The 19,478-nt window shown below is 40.5% G+C and overlaps 1 protein-coding gene across 3 annotated transcripts in view; it reads right to left on the bottom strand.

Moving 5' to 3' along the window:
* The window catches only part of ASAP2 (ArfGAP with SH3 domain, ankyrin repeat and PH domain 2), a 147,741-nt gene that overhangs the window by 38,315 nt on the left and 89,948 nt on the right, over positions 1-19,478 (bottom strand). For all 3 annotated transcript variants that reach the window (XM_073001454.2, XM_020796609.3, XM_020796610.3), the window contains exons 13-21: positions 14,649-14,697; positions 13,726-13,892; positions 11,255-11,388; positions 10,326-10,420; positions 7,227-7,416; positions 5,150-5,235; positions 4,872-4,987; positions 4,210-4,277; positions 1,814-1,927 (exon numbers count right to left, since the gene is read on the bottom strand). In XM_073001454.2, coding sequence (XP_072857555.2) covers positions 1,814-1,927; positions 4,210-4,277; positions 4,872-4,987; positions 5,150-5,235; positions 7,227-7,416; positions 10,326-10,420; positions 11,255-11,388; positions 13,726-13,892; positions 14,649-14,697 — 1,019 coding nt within the window. The remainder of the gene's footprint in view (positions 1-1,813; positions 1,928-4,209; positions 4,278-4,871; positions 4,988-5,149; positions 5,236-7,226; positions 7,417-10,325; positions 10,421-11,254; positions 11,389-13,725; positions 13,893-14,648; positions 14,698-19,478) is intronic.

The following is a 19,478-nucleotide window of genomic DNA, read 5'->3' as shown; positions in this document are numbered from 1 at the left end:
CAAGCTGACACATGGATCTAAGAACTGGATAACATAACCACTAATATCCTCAGCAACACTTTACAAAGAACACGCTGATAATCAAATATACCCTTTTGAAGACAGTGTTTCCTGTTTTGTAATGGTAGATTTCTAACATTATAAACACATACAGTTACAGTGTCTGTTATCAGCAGTATAGAATTTCTTCTCTACTATCTGTGAGGGCACATGTGAGTGCTCCTTATCCAATGGATTAAAGACAAACTGCCACTCCCTGTTCTGACTTGAACAGATCTGAAACTTGGACAGTTGCTGATCAGACTTTGTCTTCAACTGATCACACTCTTGGCTCTTTCCCCAAGTTCCAAGGAAAGGCAAATCCCATGTCATCCTCAAAGATGGAGACACGGTCAAGGGCTTCATCTAGGCCAGTGGTTCCCAACCTTGGGCCTCCAGATGTTCTTGGAATACAACTCCGAGAAGCCCTCACCACCACCTCTGCTGGCCAGGATTTCTGGGATTTGGAAGTCCAAGAATATCTGGAGGCCCAAGGTTGGGGACCACTGATCTAGGCAACAGCCTCTCCCTTGTTCACCAAGCAACAACATCTGTGTGGCATTGCCAGCAGCCAACACAGATCCTTTTCAATGTGAGTGATGTAAAGGATGAAGGTCCGGGTTCTGCAATGACTGGTCTTACCACATGACTGCCAGGCTATATAACTGGCAGTCACCTATTCACCACTCAGGTTGAAGAGTAGCTGCATTGGCTGCTAAGTAGCTACAGTGGGGTCTCTACTTAAGAACTTAATCCGTATTGGAAGGTGGTTCTCAAGTGGAAAAGTTCTTATGTAGAATCTGCATTTCCCATAGGAATGCATTGAAAACCATTTAATCCGTATCTGCTCTTTTCCGTCCATAGAAACTAATGGGAAGCTGCTATTCTGCGTTTTACCACTAGAGGGGGATTTTTTTCTTTTTTTCCCCTTAGGTCAGGGAACAGTGTTAAAAGCACTTCTGACGAAGCTAATTTTGAAGCAATGGACTGAAAACCAATTAATCCGTTCTAGCTGTTTTTTTTATGTAGAGGTGCGTTCGTACATTGAAGCATTAGTTCCCATAGGAACTAATGCAAAGCTGGTTAATACGTACTCTACCACTAGGGGGAGAACTTTTTTTTAACCTAAGATGACCTAAGGTTAAAAAAAGAGCAGGGCAGGTTTTTTTTTCCTGTTCTTATCTGGATTTTTGTTCTCAAGTAGAAGCAAAATTTAGCAAATGGAGCTGTTCTTAAGTGGAATTGTTCTTAAGTAGGGACGTTCTTAAGTAGAGACCCCACTGTAGCTTGCTCTGCTTGATCTCAGACAAAAACATTGTGCAGCGTTGGGGTATCAAGACTCTTCCTCACCACTCCTCCAGGGACAAGCAAGGATGCATCCGTTTCTCTTCCTGCTGTGTTGTACGTCCAATCACCAATTTACTGCAATGTCCTTGCAAGAGTAAACTCACATTGCCCCATAAATACCTATAAACACTCACTTTCACATACAAAAGGCATGGTATTCAGAAAATACATAGTCACTAAAAGACAGATATGGAACATTAGGGACACATATGCCTATCACTCTCTCATATACAATAAGTGGACATGAGAGAAGCAGCAAAAGAGATGCTCCAGCACAAAAAAGGAAATATCATTTATTTTTCTTTATTTCTCCCTGTTCCTTTGCACAATGTCTCGGTTTAAGATAGCTTTTATCCCAAAAAGTTAAAAACCATTTAAAACAGTATTCCATAAAGTATTTAAAGCCACAAACTCTTTAAATGTGTACCTGCAACTTTTCATCTACATCATCATCACTCTCATCCAAGTCTTCATGAAGTAATCGCCATTCATATTCTACATGAACATGAGAATTAAGTCTTCCCGCCAAGGCTTGGGTGAGCTAAGAAGCAAATTAAGCATCATGAAGTGCAACTGTCAAGAGTTTAAATTCACTTTCTTCAATCAGAAGGTGTTAAAGTAGTCTACTTGCCCCCCAAAACTACATTTTTTTATTTCAACCTCTAGATCAGGGAGTCATAAAAGGCCTTTAAGGCTCATTAGTTCATCAAAAGGATTGTCAACACAATGGAAGATAACTCTTATAGAGATAACTATTCTCTCTGTGTGTATGTGAGTAAATCAACTCTTTATGATTTGTAGTTATGTGGGCATAAGATTTATACACAGATTTTGAACTAAGCACGGGTCTAGCATCCCTAACCCCATCATTATTGAAGGGAGAATTGTATTTCATTAACGTGGTTAATAAAGGTGGTTTATGAAACAAGCTTTGACTTTCGCTTACATCTGAACTCATGGGTACTTTCAGTGTCCTTTCATGAAAGATTCGGGGACACGTACAGCTCTCTTAGGAAAATGAGCTAAACATTCACAGAAGGACTGCATATTATAGCCCTTCACGGAATGCTACCAAAGATAATACACACTTTAAAGATATTCCCTGCCTGTGGAAAATACACAGAAATAACTCCTGCCCATGGACAACTGGAAGAAGTGTTCTAGGAACACACAATCATACCAGGCCTATCTGTATTCTAACTTTCCAATAAATGCCACTTGATTCTTTTGAACATGAAACTTGGCTCACAGATAAGCAAAAGAAGGCGAGCTATGAGGGTCCTGCAGCTTAGAAAATATTCTAGACCCATTCTCTCAAGAAATCACAGTCATGTTCTGGTGGCATCATTCTAAATTTAAAAAAGCAGAAAATCCAAGGACTGGCCTATAGAAAAGTTTAAGACAGGACTCCCACCCTACTTATGGAGTCAGTCCATCATCACTGTCACCATTGTCATCATAACATCCTTTTTTTCCAGGTATAAGGATGGATAGGAAGCAAAGGCTGTATCTCTGAGCTCACAGTCACTCTTGCTGCTTCAAGCAGGGAACAGAGTGCTGCTTCTAGTCCTTGCTGCTGCTGCCTTGGAGAGGGAAGAAGCTTCTCTCCACTATATGTGGGGGTCCCTCCATACCCTTCCCTGCACTGTTGCCAGAGATAAAAGAAATCAGTGGTAAGTTCATGTCGTTCTGCCAACTCCTGTGACGTTGCTGGAACCAGCTGTATTGGCTCTTGCCTTTCCACTGGACCATTTCAGCAACGTGGAGAGGGGGGATCTGCTGCTTGGGTAACAGCCTATCCTCCATATTACTCTACCCAGGCTTCATGCTCTGGAGAGGACACTTGGCAATTCAGAGCATGTGACCATAGTCTCTCGAGACTGAAGGATGGCTATGGTAAGTTGTAGTGACGTGTTTCGAGTAAGAGGCTGCTCTCTGTCTTTAAAAAAAAGACCTAATTCTGAAGGGTCTTCCTGGAGCCAAAGCAGTTAGGAGAATGCTCAGAGAAAATCATGGCACAAGTAATGTAATCAATTAATTAAACAAGCAAGCAAGCAGGTTCTAATTCAAGTACATTGTTTGCCTCACTACCTATCCCTTCCTTCTTTGGCAACAGCACACAGGGAAGGTGTGAGGACACCACTACCTCCAACACAGCAGGGTTCAGATGCCTCCCTCTTCAAGGCTGAGCTGCTCAGAGGTCCTGGAGAGCTGCCTTAAGCAGTTTCTCTCCACAGCAGAGGAAACACTCACAGGGTGGTAACCACAACACAAGGGAATGGGGCATTTGCTGTCCTAGTGCTCTGCTCTCTAATGCAACCGCCTCGCTATAGTTAATGGCAGGGTCAGCTCAGGACATACGGAATCTTTAACTGAGTTGAGGCTCAATCCTTAAGATTCGCTGAACAACACATATTTCTACAATCTTGAAGCTTCCAATTAAAAATTAATAAATAATGAGTTGGATCCAAAAGAGGCTTCTTTAATCATGACTAAGTCCAGAACCAACCCAACACTGAGAGCAGCAAAAGAAACCAAATGTGTTACATCTTGATTTGGTGTCTTTTTTTGGTTAAGGAAAGAAATGGGATTTACACATGTGTGCTCCACTTCAGTTGAGACAAGGCAACTGTACGGTATCTTCACATATCCGTATCAGAATACAAAATATAAACAAAGTAGTTCCCTAAGGAGGTTAAATGAATAAATATTTATTACACGTTTCCCACAATTCAGAACAGAATACCACAGATGCCTCACCGTAAGCTATTAAATAACCAGATTTCTACACTAAAGAAAACACCAGGGGAAGATTTATCTTACCAGCTCTTCACAGCGTGTATGTTTTAAGCGTTTAGCTATATCCAGTGGTGTCTCTCCAGCTTCATTGGCTAGAAAGCAATGGAAGGAATATGTTTTATTCTTGTTTGAAACTTTAAGCAGTGTTACTAAGAATGGTGTTCACATATGAAGAGGGTTTTACACTGGCTTTTGCATCTGAAGAAAACATGGGAACACTGAGCATTATTAGATAAAGATGTGCATTTAAGGAACTCACTTGATCTCAACAAGAGAAAAGTAAGCATGTGCTTAATACATCAAAGAGATTTAAACATGATAAATTCTGCCCATCTGTCCATACTATCAAATGGAGTGCCTCAGCTCAGCTGTGTACTCCGATTAAGTACAGTACTCAGTAATATGAGCCAGTTGTTCCATTTATCACTGGGATAATTTAACGTTCACTACATAAGGATGCCTCACAGGCATCAGCAAAAAGCCATCATGCAGTTCAACAAGGTTTGGAATACTGCATTAAAAAGGCACGCATTCTATATCATCCCAGTAATCTTCACTTAATGCACTGTCTTCTACAAAGATCTATATTAAACACAAAATAAATGGCAGAAGTTATTACATCCTTTTATGTTCGCATCACAAATGTTGGATAAAAAAGAGAAAGAGGGTACTCTTCACCCTTTTACCTATTTCGATGGAAGCTTTTCCTCTAAGGAGCAGTTTGAGGCACTCGACATTATCTGTTAAGCAGCAGTAATGCAAAGCTGTGCTACCTTTACATGTCTGCTTGTCCAGGTTGCCACTATTATGCAAGGAGAAAGGAAAGTGTTTAGATCATAATGGATATGTCTGTCCATGGCTTGCTGCTTTACAGGAGACGCTTAGGCAATTGTGTTTTACCTTCCTTAATTTGAATATAGAAGAAGTTCACAGAAAATGTGCTAATCATTCCAGAACTACTCACCTGTTCTGCACCAAGAAATCGACAATGTGAAGTGAGGTCCGATCAACTGATCTCACAGCAAGGTGAAGAGCAGTTTCATCTTGTTCCTAAAAATCAGACAATACATGCATTTGCATTTTCTGGCAAAAGGACGTTTTTGGAAACATTTCACTAGTTCTAAATTCTACGTTTATTGCTCTACCATGGTAAACAAGTATTAAGAATTGGAATGTAACTGACTTTGGGCGTAAGACTGTGTGGAGTCTGCTGATATAGATGATACAACTGAGGGCCAACCAAAAGCTAACAAAGAGATTGGATACCACTGAAAACATTTTTTAAAACCTGTGTCTTGACTAGAGATGGGGACGAATTGCCATTTTGGTGATTTGTCCTGCTTCATGATCCATCGAAGTTCACAAAGCATGAAGCTCCCCCCATGAACCGACAAAGCACGAATTTATTTGTTGATTTGTGGGGGGTTAGACAGCCTGAGACTGTCTAAAAAAAATCTGACACCCCCCACCACCCTACCCCTTAAGGCAGGCTCAGGGAATCCAGGCTGCCCTTTGCAAAGATGGCAACTGTAGCTTCCCTCCCCTAAATGAAGCCACAGCCACCATATTTGCAAAGGGCAGACAGTGTCCCTTACTGCAGGCTGTGGCTGTGCAGGCCACCACAGAGGGCGGCACTGGATCACAGCGGCGCTGGATGGTGGCAGTGACTAAGGTAAGGAAAGGAAGGGTGCGGGGGGTAGGCTGTGGGAGTGGGTGGCTGCCTATTGGCCCACCGATCAGCTGATTGGCGGGCGCATAGGCAGAATGGGAAAGCCATAGGCTAATCTTCCCTCTCTTCCTATGGGGGACAAATAAAAATGGGGAAATATTTGCCCCTTTGTATTCGTCGGGGTCTCTGGAACTGATGAATATGAAGGAACAAATATTCCAATTTCTAACAAATATTGCAATCTATTTTTTTTATTCGTCCCCATGTCTAGTCTTGACTAACTTTTGAAAGACCTGGAGGGAACCTCAGGTGGAAGTGAGTTCCATGAAGACAGTGATGCCACCAGGAAGGCTTGGTTCCTAACTGGCACCTTCCAGGCCTCCCTTGGTGTACACACTCACAGAAGCAAGGTCTGTGAGGAATGGGTGATACAAGTAGCAGTTCTGTGAGGGAGACGTTCCAATGCGTTTTGAGATCCCAAACCATTTAGGACTTTGTATATCAACACCAGAATCTTGAATCTGGTGCAGAAGCCCACAGGGAGTCATTGCAGGCAGATCAGGATTAGTGAGATGTAATCAAATTTCAGAACCCCTGAAAACTAACTGGGCTGCTGCATTTTGTACCTGTTAGAGCTTCCATAACATCTTCAAGGGCAGGCCCACACAGAGAGGACTGCAGTAATCACTTTTTGAGATTACCAATGCATGGACTAGTGTTGTTAGATATTTCCAAGGTACAGAAGAAAATATTACATCTCTTTTGAAGAATCAACCAATCATATCAAATTCATGGGGATTTAGGCTTGGGTAATTTAGATTAGTAGTAAATCAATAAGACTACAGAGTATGCTTCATTAATAACATTTTAACTGTATTGGTAGCTGTAGTTATCTAGGATGAATCATAAGCACAGAGATCCTCAGTAACACAGCAGTAGGCTGAATACATGCAGTGACATGAGAGGACTGTATGCATCAGTCAAAGAGATGGTTGCCAGCAGATTTTGAAACAGTGCCACAGAACTGTTGTTCTATAAAACTGCATAGTAAAAGTTATAAATATAATCCTTTTAGGCTATATTTAGACTCTATTTAGAATGTTCATATCCATCTCCAGTGTAAAATATTTCTGCACAATCGTGCTTTATTTTATATACTTTTAGTGACACAGTTAAAAAAAACACTATAACAGATAGCAGAAGTCTTAGTTTTGACCAAGGTCTTTCTCTGCTGAAGTACTTTAACTTATCATAATTACTAAGACAGTGACAGTGGATTATCTTTAAAGCATAACAAACTAGCTACGATCCTATTTCCACAAATGTAGCACCTTGAGTATATGTACCAATTAATAGAAAGCTATATACTTACATGCCCATTAGCTAGTGGGATTTTCTCTGTTAGGTCCACACCCTCGGCATATACTTGAACCAACCCAAAAATGTCTCTTGTTCTGACTGCTTCACATAGGCTTTGTAGTTTAGCTGCATTGTCAGTGCATTTTTTCCTTGCATATTTTTTTTCAATATATTTGGCATTAATATAATCTTTCCTTGCATTCCTGAAATGAGATATTAGTTGCTTTATGAATTGTTGACATAACTATTTCACATACACAGATCACAACATTTGTTATTATACTTGGCACAATACTACAAATAAAAAATGGCTCATGGAAACATGTTTCACTTACAATCATTATCCTCTTCTTAGCTTTTGTAGTCATAATTTACTATCTATAAATATTGCACTATACAGTACAAACAATAAACTGATTGGTTACACTAAGTACATAAACACGAGTCATTGGCCAAAATCCTGTTGTACAACTTAGGCATGCACAACTCAGGGTTGTGTCCATGGTAGTTGCACTAGCACCAAGGCAAAAGTGCAGTTCCTGAAACTATTTGTCAGTTTGTTTCATCTTTACGCCACCCATTTGGCCAAAGGCCACTCTGGGCAGTTTACAATTCCTGAAGCCCTTCAGCCCATGCACTGAGTAATTGATTGTGCCAGGATGGGCGACCAATGGCATAGAGCAATTCCTTGTTGGTGAGAGCAATGCCCACAGCGTTTACACAGGCACAACTTTACATTACACCAACATGAATAAGATTATGTCCACTATTTTCTTTAATGTTCTTCAGGAAACTTTTAAATAGTCTGCAAATTAAATTAAAACAAACTCCAAATCATTGAACTGATCTGTTCCTTCAACTATTCAAGGGAAAACTTCTGCACGAAATTAAGATACTCTTTCATTATTTAGCTTGAGGTCAGTTGTTTACATTTGCTGTCATGTGTGATTTAACACAAGATCTGTTACAGATTAGAGGATAATGAGATCAAGTCCATTCCATTCAATAGCCAGTTCTTCAGGCTTTCTTCTCCTTTTGTGTAAAAGACTAAAAAATTTTTTAAAAAGCTGCTGAATAATTCTACATCTTTCTCTTTGCTATTGTCAGAAATATCTTACCTTGTTGTGTCACTTGATCGTTCAATCTATTCATTACATACAAATATGCTAATTGCTATTAGATTGACATTTTATCAGAATTCAGATTTATATTGTTGTTTAGTTGTTAAGTCGTGTCTTCGTGATCCCATGGACCAGAGCACACCAGGCCCTCCTGTCTTCCACTGCCTCCCAAACTTTGGTCAAATTTATTTTTATAATCAAAATTATACTCAAATTCTTTTTCCAACTGATCATGGCAGCTTTTCCTATTATTTCCTCTTAAGGATATAAACTAATTTGGGTTTAGAAATGTGACACAAAAGGAGACAGCCAACAAGAATAGGCATTTCGGATCTAGAATCAGCCAAAGTCAAGGTTTCCAGTTGACCTGTTTTTGCTGCTCCCTTTTTCAAGATAATAATGGTAACGATAACAACAATGGCAAGAAGAAACTGCTCCATGTACTGCATTGTGCCCAGTTTTCTTTCTTTCTATTGCTCCTTTAAATTAATTGAAGAAATCTAATAAGAAAGCTTTAAGAGTCATGTAAAGGATGATGCTTTCAACCTGCTTTGTAAAAATAGCAATTTAAGTTTACTGTGTTTCCCCAAAAATAAGACAGGTTCTTATATTAATTTTTGCTCCAAAAATACATTAGGGCTTATTTTCATGGGATGTTTTATTTACAGTCATGTCATCGTCTGGTTGCTGCACAATGCCACACAATGGTGGAGGGCGGGGTTTCACTTAACTGGGGCTTATTTTCGGAGTAGGGCTTATATTTCGAGCATCCTGAAAAACCATACTAGGGCTTATTTCCAGGTTAGGTCTTAATTTCGGGAAAGCAGGGTAGTTTTGTCACTAACCAAGAAGATTTTCTATCTACATTAACTCTACATGACTTTAATTAATATGGTGGCTAAATGTCAACCAACAAAAGCACAGAATCTTCTAGGATTATGCTTACATAAAAGTTCTTAAGGCATAACATAAAACGGCATAACTGTATACCTTAAATCAGAATTACTGTCTCCTACACAGAAGAAAATTAAAGAAATGCTCTAGCCTTTATACACCCAATGCGTTTAGCTTATAAACACGAATCACCTAAAGCCTTTTTAATTTTTGTTGTTGTTCTTCAGTTCTGTCCAGTTTTGAGAGCCTATTTTCTTATATGCTTCATCTCTAGTGAGGAACAGTTAATTAGTGAGTCTATTAATAATAAATATTTATGTGGAACTCTTGAGAGATCTCAGAGTTTAAGATGTAACTTTTGTGTAAGCCTCACAACAGCAGATACTGTATATTATGAATGGAAGATTTGTATTGCAAATGGAAGAACAGGGGAAAGTAATTAGTCCAGGTTCATCTTGCAAGTCCATAACGACAACACTAGAACCGAGAACCATTCAACTCAATGCTGACAACCCAGAGTCCCTTGTAGCTAGGGCTAAGCAATGCATAGCCTGCACAGAACAAACCAAGCAATTTTTGTGGCCCTTGCCCCCCAAAAGATCTGCAACAGCAAAATTCAGTGGCAAACTACCAAGAACCCCTTAAAATAAGCAGACAAGGGCTGAAATCCTGCTGCATTCCTTAAATCACATAAGGCTGATGACATCATCAGTCACAGTAATTTTTTGGGGGGGAATTAAAAATCTCAGGTCCCAAAGGCTCCTTTGGCTCCCTTCCATTGTGGGGAAGTCACTTTAGTTTCCAAAAATCACCACGGGCAGCTTTATATATATAAACAACCATCAGCGTTATGCAGCGTAATGTATACTGCTGGATTTCTTCTGATGTTGGCTTTCAAAGGATTCTAAGAGGTTCAGGAACAAACCACAAACATTCCTTTGAAACAAGAATGTCCTGCTTGTTTTAATGACTTTTCCTGGGCTGGGCTAAAATGGTGGTAGCTGGGGGATCTCCATATCAGGTTTTAGAGTGGCAAAGTTTCCCACATTTATACTACACAGTACCAGCTTTCCATAATTTCCATTTTTCATACTTACATATCACTGCTTGGATTGGGTTTGATTTGTTCATCTCCAGGCAGACAAAATTCCATGATTTCATTGAACCCTGCATTCCCAATATTCTTACCAAGCTATTAAGAAAAACATCAATAAAGTGAATGATTCCAGTCATTACTCATTTTCTGGGATGGAATTCATGCTGAAAATCTGATATAAAACTGAATGGATTTTGCATTTGTATTGTCCTACAAGGTACCCAAATGGATCTTAACAAAACAAGTTTTATTAAACTGAACTCCAATATCACAGCTACTGTTTACAGTGTGCAGGGCTAAATCCTATCATGATGGTCCTTCACCGAAATTAAGGGGAGCTGGCAGGTTAAAACAACACCTTCAGTCCCCTTGATATTAGTGGGACTAGTGTTAGATTTAGCCCATACGTGTAATACATTTCTCATGAACAGGGTAGCTTCTTTGACATAATATATGAGCTTCTTAATATTATACATTAAGTGAAGGAGGTAAAATTATGTCTCTGTAATTATAGTAATGGGAAAAGATACACTGACCAGATGCTAACAATGAAATCCTAACTGGCCAAGAACCAACAACAGACCAGCAGAAGCTGTTCTGAATCCAAGCTCCACCTAACCCAAGGATGCTTGAAACCTTGTCTTGGTCTAACCAGAAGCCTGCACAACACCTGCATCCCTAGGCTGCAAGTTTGGATTCATCTTGATTCAACTCGTTCCTTGCCCTGCTCATTTCCACCCACCTTCCAGCTGTTCTACCTAGGTTCTGTCAACAGATCTGAGATCAGCCAGTAGAAGAGAGTCCTGCTGGCAGCAGAACAGATTTTGGCGAGCAGAAGAGACTTGACCTAAATCCTAACACACTACAGCAGGCACATCATTTGAGCTGGAACTGGAATGCTTATGAATTACATAAACTTCCTTAGCTTACCAGCAATTCTGATGTTCCCAACACATCCAGAGTGAGTGATTGCATTCTGGAATAGTGGACACCAAGTTCTCGATGGATTCCAGAACACTCAATGCAGGTTAAAATGCCAAGATTTGTGGAGAGCCATGTGGGGTCTGGAAATGAAATAATGAAAAGATCTAGGTTACACAAGACACTGAAATAATAGAATTTCTACAAGGGACATCCAACTGATACACCAAATCAAACAGTGTGCCCATATAAAAAAATCTTCCTAAGGGCAATTCATAATTAAGTGCTCTATTTTATATACACATACAGAAACACATGGGGAAAGGCATAGATGTTTGGCAGTCTTATTTAAAGAAGTGTTCACACCTCGATCAGACTGAATTAACTGTACTCAGTTTGCAATGAAATCTTAGAATCAAGTGAAGTCATGGCTAACTTTTCACACTGATATCTATGGGACCCAAGAGTGCTTCACTTAGCTTAGATTCAAACCAATGCAAACAGAAAGAGACAAAAGAAATTAAGCCCATGAAATAGTTTAATGTAAATGGGCGTTTTCCTTAGTATGGTAACAAGATAATAGCCTGAACATTTTTTGATAGAAAACATAAAGCACAGTTTGATGAAGATGAGTTTAGTATAGCGTGCCTTGCTCATGCTGGATGTGATTGAAATTACTGCCCAGAGGAAAAAAATATAGAGTTTGAATACAAGCAAAAAAAAAAAGTCATTATCATTATGGAATTTGCTTAGCTATAAAACATGAAAGGCAGCTGCAAAACAGTATTGCAATATAGAGCCTTCCTGTCCAATACTCCCTTCCAGCCATGCTCTTTTCCAGCTCATTCCCCCTCTTCCGTTTTCCATCACCCTCAAAAAATTAGTATTCTTTGGCCACCAAGAACTGTCACCTCACATCAATCTGTCTTTTTTAAAAAGAGGCTTCCCCATTTCTAACAGTTTTCCCCACTGCTGTAAGCCTGGAGATTCCCCCCAAGTATGCCACTACCTCTCTCTGAACATTTATGGCTGTGGTTCGGCCACACAATTACCCTATCTGAGCATCTGAGGTAACTTTCTGAGGGAGCAGCTACAGAAAGGTTTCTGATTTTTATGCAGTTCACATGACTTAGAAACCCTTAAATCCATCCCGGTTTTCCTCACCTTCTATTGATCAGGCTCCTACTTTCATCCCTTCACCCCAATGGGTTTTCTTTTTCTCTCTCTCTGCTTTATCTTTTCTCTCCTTCTCTACTCTTTCTCTTTCTTTCTTACTGGTCTTTCTCTTCTTAGTGCTTGTCTAGCCTCCTTCTCTATTCCTCCTCCAGTCGTTGTCCTCCTTCACTCTTACAAGCACCAGCTCTCTTTCCCTCTCATTCTCTCTCTTAACTTGAAAGATTTCAGATGCTTTGCAGAAGGAACCAACAGTCGCAGCCAACATGTGCCACTGGTTCATGTTCTTGGAAGGATGCTAGAAAAACAGTTCCCAAATGTCCCTACATCATGCCCCCTTTTCAATTTTTGACAACCTCTACATATCTCCTTTACTATTTATTATTCGGCCCCTTTAACAAAAAAACTCAATTTGCAGTATAATTAGAGACAGGCACTCAGTGAACTGGGCCTACAAGTGTTGTGCGGGTGCCCCAGGTTCTGTACCCCCGCGTCCGCCCACAGGCACCCATTCAGAGGAGGTGGTGGGGCAGGAAAGTCTGTGGTGCTGCTGCTCACAAGACACCCACAGGAGGAAGTGGGGCATGGAATCTGGGGCACCCACACAACACCTGTGAGCCCGATTCATCAAACCGCACTGAACCACGGGAAGTGCCCATTTCTAAATATAACATTAAAAACAAAAACTTAATTTAAAAGAGTTCAATGAAAAACAGGCAGAAACAGGTCTTTCTTCAGAAATCCTACATTGTAGTAACAATATCTATCACAGAGACCTGTTAAAATGATCAAATAATATTTTGTCTTTATGAAAATCTGAATCTCACACTCTGCTTGCTATTTCTTCGTACAATCCTTGGGGTTCTTGTCTCTCTGTTTAGGATCAATACTCTTAAGCCAGAAGTTTGTAACCTTGGGTCCCCAGGATTTCTGGGAGCTGTTGTCTATGGAACATTTGGGTCTCGAGGTTGGGAACCAGTGCTCTATGCAAATGAATATACCAAGCCCAACTTTAGCTTTCTGTGTCTTAAGGGAGTCTTGACACAGAGGGACTGAAGGCAGTACTGCAGGCAACAGATTTACAATGAAATCTGCATAATTAAAAGTCCATTAATCCGTTAAAGAAGGGGGGTTTCCTTACTATGCATGCCAAGTTTCAAGTGTCTAGGCTTCATGGTCCAGAAGCTAAAGCAAATTTTTCTTTATTAGTACATATTAGCTTACGTGCTATAGCTTTATCCATGTTTATAATTTGTTAGCTGTTAGGGAAAGGACAAAACTACTGTACTTCAACATGTTAAGCTCACCTTGTGCTCCACAATCACAACACACATCATTACCAGGCATCCTCTGTATATCAGATATAATTTCTTTGGTCAGCTCTTGGACAATGTTGTTTTCTCCAGTGTTGTCATCACCTTTGAAGGCATTATTTAAAGCTTCTTCTTTACTATTCTGTAGCACTGATATCCAACTTGAAAAAAGAAGCAAAAACATGTATTTTTAAAATTGTATTGGCAATTGAGCTTCTATCCTTCAGAACTAAGTTTGAACAAAATCAAGCAAAGCTTATAATGTTGAGAGTTGGGCCTGCATCAAATCTCTGAGTGGAGAAAAATGGTTGACAAATCAACACCTCAGGTTGCCACATGAAATGACTATTAATGAAGAGGGCTAAAGAAACAGAGAGAATATCCTGAGAAGAGTCTGGGAACCTCTCACTTGGAATAAAGAATTGTGGGGTATTCTTTTCTCAAATGCCTCCCACCGACCAAAAACAAGGTGTGACGTTTTGGAGAATTTTCAGTGGAAAGGAAGCTAATCTCTGATCAGATTGAGTTAAAATGTTCAAAGCAGGTTTTCTGGGTTGTTTCTGTACACATTTTAGTGACTGTTGAATTAAAAATAACTTTACCAAATATTCAAGATTTCTGGAAAGTTGAGTATCCTCTATTTGGGGGGGGGGGTTAGATTTTTATTCTACATATCTACTGATTCTCTTGAAACATCCCCCAGTATTTGAAACTTGGGTATTTGCTTCCTAAACATTTATTTCACAGTATACAGCTGATTACAGAAAATTTATTATTACTAGTTTGTCTCCAAGATGGTTACAACAGAGGAGCAAGTCTCTCTTCAAATACAAGCAGTTATTATTTTTTTCTACTATAGACCTCTTTGTGAAGGGCAAGTGAAACAGTAAAGATAACAAAATATTAACACAACTTACATCTGACAGTCTTGTTCATCCTCTGCTTGGAAATGATATGTTCTGTCATCTATAAAATGATAGAATATATTAGGGGTTGTTCCAAATAGACATGTTCAGTTCATCAGAATATTTATGCATGTCAGTAACTTGAACATCAAATACTTTATCTTGTTACTAGAATAAGGTAATCAAGATTAAAATCATCCATGTGTAGTAGCAGGGTCAAAATGGTTCACAAGTACTTTGGGTCTAATGAAGTGGAAACCATTTCATAAAACCTTTGCCAAATAAAAATTGACAACTTTTAAGGTGCTACAACACTCTACATTCTTATACTCTACTACAGTCTTACATACAAGACCAAATATCATTTGCAGTAAGATTAAAGCAAATGCTTTCTTTTGTGATTCATTCAGAACTACTCCACAAACATAGACGGTAATAGGAATGTTGTAATGACATCATCAGTAAATGTGGGTGGTACAACTATTTCCCTCCCCCTCTTACATCTGGAACATACATGTTCTTTGTTAAATGTGCAAGCGTTTTTAAAATAACTGCTCAGTTATTCTTAAAATACTTGTAATAATGACAGGTACGACAGTAGGCTTTCCTGGAAGCACCTGACTGACCACTGTTGGAAACAGGATACCGAGCTATAGAAATCTTTGGTCGTATCCAGCAAGGTTATTTTTACATTCTTACACCATGAATTCCTCCTGGCTCACTTCCAGTACAGTGCTTCCTGCAATGCTTGGCTGGATCAGTGCAGGACATCCCAGCACTCCACCTCCCCACCATGCATGGTCCCCAACAGCTCATTACCCTGATATACACTCTTCGGTCCCAGATAACCTTTAGCTTTTGAAAGCTCTTCTCTACTTCTTTGGGACATAGCAGTGTCCCTCTTCATTCTTCCCTCTGCTATTCAAACTTGATTTTCCTTGTATCTTAACTTCTACAATGATATTTCTATTTAACATTGACAAGCCAATATTTAGGTAACAAATACTTCAAGAAGGTTCTATAAGAAGCCTGTATCATTTTAAATGGGAAGTTAAAACATTTTCCTAGTGTCATTATCACATTTAAGTAGATCTTCCACAGTTAAAAATGAGATTTCTGAAAGGTGTCACAAGATACATGTGTATCCTATAGATACATCTCAGAGAATTATATCTCAGCCTGTATCAATTGTTTTCTGCTGAAGATGACGTATAAGCAGAGTTCCAATATACAGGGATTGGAGATATGACAGAGCTCTGTATTGGGATATCTGCCAGCAAAGGGTGGCTACATATTCCCTTTTCTCCAGAAGCCTGGGGTTCATGCAGTGGGCTAGCGCTGCATTTGCCATGGGTCAGAACAGAGATCTGATCCATAAATTACCTGAGCAGCATGGAAACCACTGCCCTGTGTTACGCGTATCACACTAGTCACACTTAAAAGATAAATGTTCACACATGCAAGCCAATGGATGTGAACAGTTTTCTTCCAAACGTTGCCTTGGCAGTGAAAACATCTAGAGAACTCACACTGGCAGCAGAGTTATGTCTGTGATTTACAGCAACTGGAATGTTTCCTGTTATAAAGGAAAAAGATTGTAGCATCCCAAGATCTTGTTATATCAATCTATATAAGGAGAGAGTACCCATCACAGATCCTACCCCTCCGGCAACTCCTTGAAAACTAGTTTTAGAAGACTTGAGGAGTAGCAAGAGGAGCACTACAGGAGGATTGGAGATGGGGGGTAAACACCAGGAACCTTCCACCTATAAGTGGGAGCTTTACTTCAGGCAAAGTCCCCATTATGAACCATCTAATTTGGCAGAGGGAAACATAAGAATGTTGAAATGTAAAAAAATATGTCAAGGAAATATGAAAGGAGGTATAAAGAGTACAAAACATGTTCAGAACATAGGAATGAAATAAGACAGGTGGCAGCAGCACAATTTCCTGACCAAACAAGTGGCGGGAATCCCTTCCTAGCAGTCACTTAAGACAGAAGGATATGTCTGTGAAGATTCTCTGTCATCCAGATGTGGTTATCTGGAAGCTGAGTCATGGCAACTGGATTTCTTTCTTGTCAGGTTGAAATTCACTACTCAACCAAGCATCTTCCTTGGTCTGAGGAGAGTTGGTAGAATATCCCTGATATATCCTCCCCATTGGTTTCACTTCCCTCTGGTCTGAATAGGCTCATTGGATGGACAAAGGATGGGTGGTGAGTGAAAATGCCACTTCTGCAGTCCTTCTCCACCCATTGTCATGGATCCTTAACAGCTGTTAACTGTGGTCTTTCTGGTGGGTGTGGACCTGCTCTTTGTGGGGATGGATGAAAGGGCAACATGATACAGTGGTGCCTCACTTGACAAGGATAATTCGTTCCGTTGAAATCACTGTTAAGCAAAATCCTTGTCAAGCAAAACAAAAAAGCCCATTGAAATGCACTGAAACCGGTTCAATGCGTTCCAACGAGCTAAATACCTCAGCGTCCAGCGAAGATCCTCCATAGGGGCGGCCATTTTTTGTGCCTGTAAAGTGAGGAATCCGTCCTGAAAACACAGCCAGGAGCCATTTTGCACAGCGGGCGGCCATTTTAGAACCACCAATCAGCTGTTTCTAAATTGTCATTTAGCGAAAAATCGGTTCCCGAAGCAGGGAACTGATCATCGTTAAGTGAATTTTTACCATTAAAACATTGTTTTGCAATCGCAAAAGCGACTGCAAAAACTTCATCGTCAAGTGGTTTCGTCGTTTAATGAGGTAATCGTTAAGCGAGGCACCACTGTAAATAAGAGACATATTGTATCTAAGGCCTCCACACCCCTGTTGAATGAGGTATTTTCTATATGTTCATGTATGGCCTCCCTGACTCTTCTCTCAAACCACCTATCTTCTCTGTCCAAAATCTTTAAGGCCTAACACAGTGGTTCTTAACCTTGGGTTACACAGGTGTTTTTGGACTGCAACTCGCAGAAGCCTTCACCACCAGCTGTGCTGGCTGGGGTTTCTTGGAGTCGCAGTTCAAAAACACTTGAGTAACCCAAGGTTAAGAACCACTGGCCTAACACAACGGAAAGAACACTGTTAACGACTCATAACAATGGGTGGAGAAGAACTGCAGAAGTGGAATTATCCCTCACCCCAAGTCCTTTGTCCTTCTAACAAGCCTATTCAGACCAGGGGAAAATGAAATGAATTTGGAGAATGTATCGGGGTCTCCTACCAACTCTCCTCAGAAAAAAGCTACTTGGAAGAGCAGCCAAATGTTTCAAGCTGACAAGAAAGAAGTCCAGTTGCCCTGACACAACTTACAGATCAGAAGGATAAAGGATGATAGAAGGACGACAACAGCAAACATTTATTTTGGACTTCACCATGTTCAAGAAAGGATGTTAAGACAAAAAGGGTGACCACTTTAACCTGAATCACAAAATGCAAAATCCTGTGAGGAGCAGCTGCATGGTAAAGAGAAAGGATCAGAACATGTATTTAATTCATAGACAGATCTGAGGGATTAGCAAGAAGGTAGAGGACAATAAAAAGAGGTTACTTACCTGTAACCATAGTTCTTTGAGTGGTCCTCTGTGAATTCACACATATGGGTATTGTCTGCGCCTGCACTGACTCTCTCGGAAGATTCTAGAGCTAAAAGTAACAATTTTTGGTGTGATCCTCCACTAGGTATATGCTCCTCCCACCCACCATCTTCCCCAGTTCCTTAATTTTATCCACAGGGTTTGAAGGAAAGAATTAATTAAATAATTACATAGTTAACCCGTGATGGATAGAAGGGAAGGATGGGCGAGTTGTGTGAATTCACAGAGGACCACTCAAAGAACTATGGTTACAGGTAAGTAACCTCTTTTTCTTTTTCCTGGCCTCTGTGAATGCACACATATGGGTGACTAGCAAGCTGCACTTACCGGTTGGTGGGTTGTCACGGTAAAAAAGATGACAGGACAGCTCTGCCGAATGCAGCATCTTGGTGTGCTCTGATGTCGAGCCGGTAGTGCTTGACAAACGTGGATGGTGTGGACCACGAAGCGGCACAACAGATGTCAGGAACCTCGGTGCCACGCTGAAAGGCAGTATAGGTGGACAGCGCCCTGGTAGAATGAGCTGTCAAATGTTCTGGAGGAGATTTCCCCAACAAGCTGTAAGCAAGGGAGATAGTCTGTACAATCCAACGTGCTATGGATTGAGAGGAGACTGAGGCCCCTTTGTTTGGGCCGTGGAAGCATAGAAAGAGTTTATTGGACTTTCTAAAAGTCTTTGTCCTTTTGACGTAGAAAGCCAGGGCACGTCTGACATCGAGATTATGGAGCATATGTTCTAGGGGCGACGAAGGAGACTTGAATTAGCAGGGTAGTATAATGGGTTGGTTGAGGTGGAAGTCGGAGACCACCTTCGGGAGAAAGGAAATGTCAAAATAAAGAGTCACTTTATCGGGGTGAAACTGGATAAAGGAAGGATTGGCTAGAAGAGCAGCGAGTTCACTAGCCCGTTTGGCTGATGGAATTGCAACAAGGAAGGCTGATTTAAGAGTCAGGAATTTGAGGTCGATGGACGCCATGGGCTCGAATGGAGGCCGCATCAAGGCATTAAGAACCAGCTGTAATGATCACTGGGAGGGTGATACGTTGTTGAGGAGGGCGAATGTTGTTAAGCCCTTTGAGGAACTTCTTGACAGTTGGGTGAGAAAACAACTTGGAGGAGGGAGAGTCGTCGGGCTGGTGAGTCATAATGTCTGAAAGATAGACCTTTAATGTGGACTGAGAAAGTTTGGTGACCTCATCTTGCAAAGCAGAAGAGTAGGGGGTGTATCGAATGAACCCCAATGGA

This window comes from Pogona vitticeps, chromosome 1 (genome assembly GCF_051106095.1).
Source record: "Pogona vitticeps strain Pit_001003342236 chromosome 1, PviZW2.1, whole genome shotgun sequence".
In the NCBI taxonomy this organism is placed as follows: Eukaryota; Metazoa; Chordata; class Lepidosauria; order Squamata; family Agamidae; genus Pogona; species Pogona vitticeps.
Note: the sequence above shows the minus strand (reverse complement) of the source record. Positions and strands in the feature narration are given on the sequence as shown.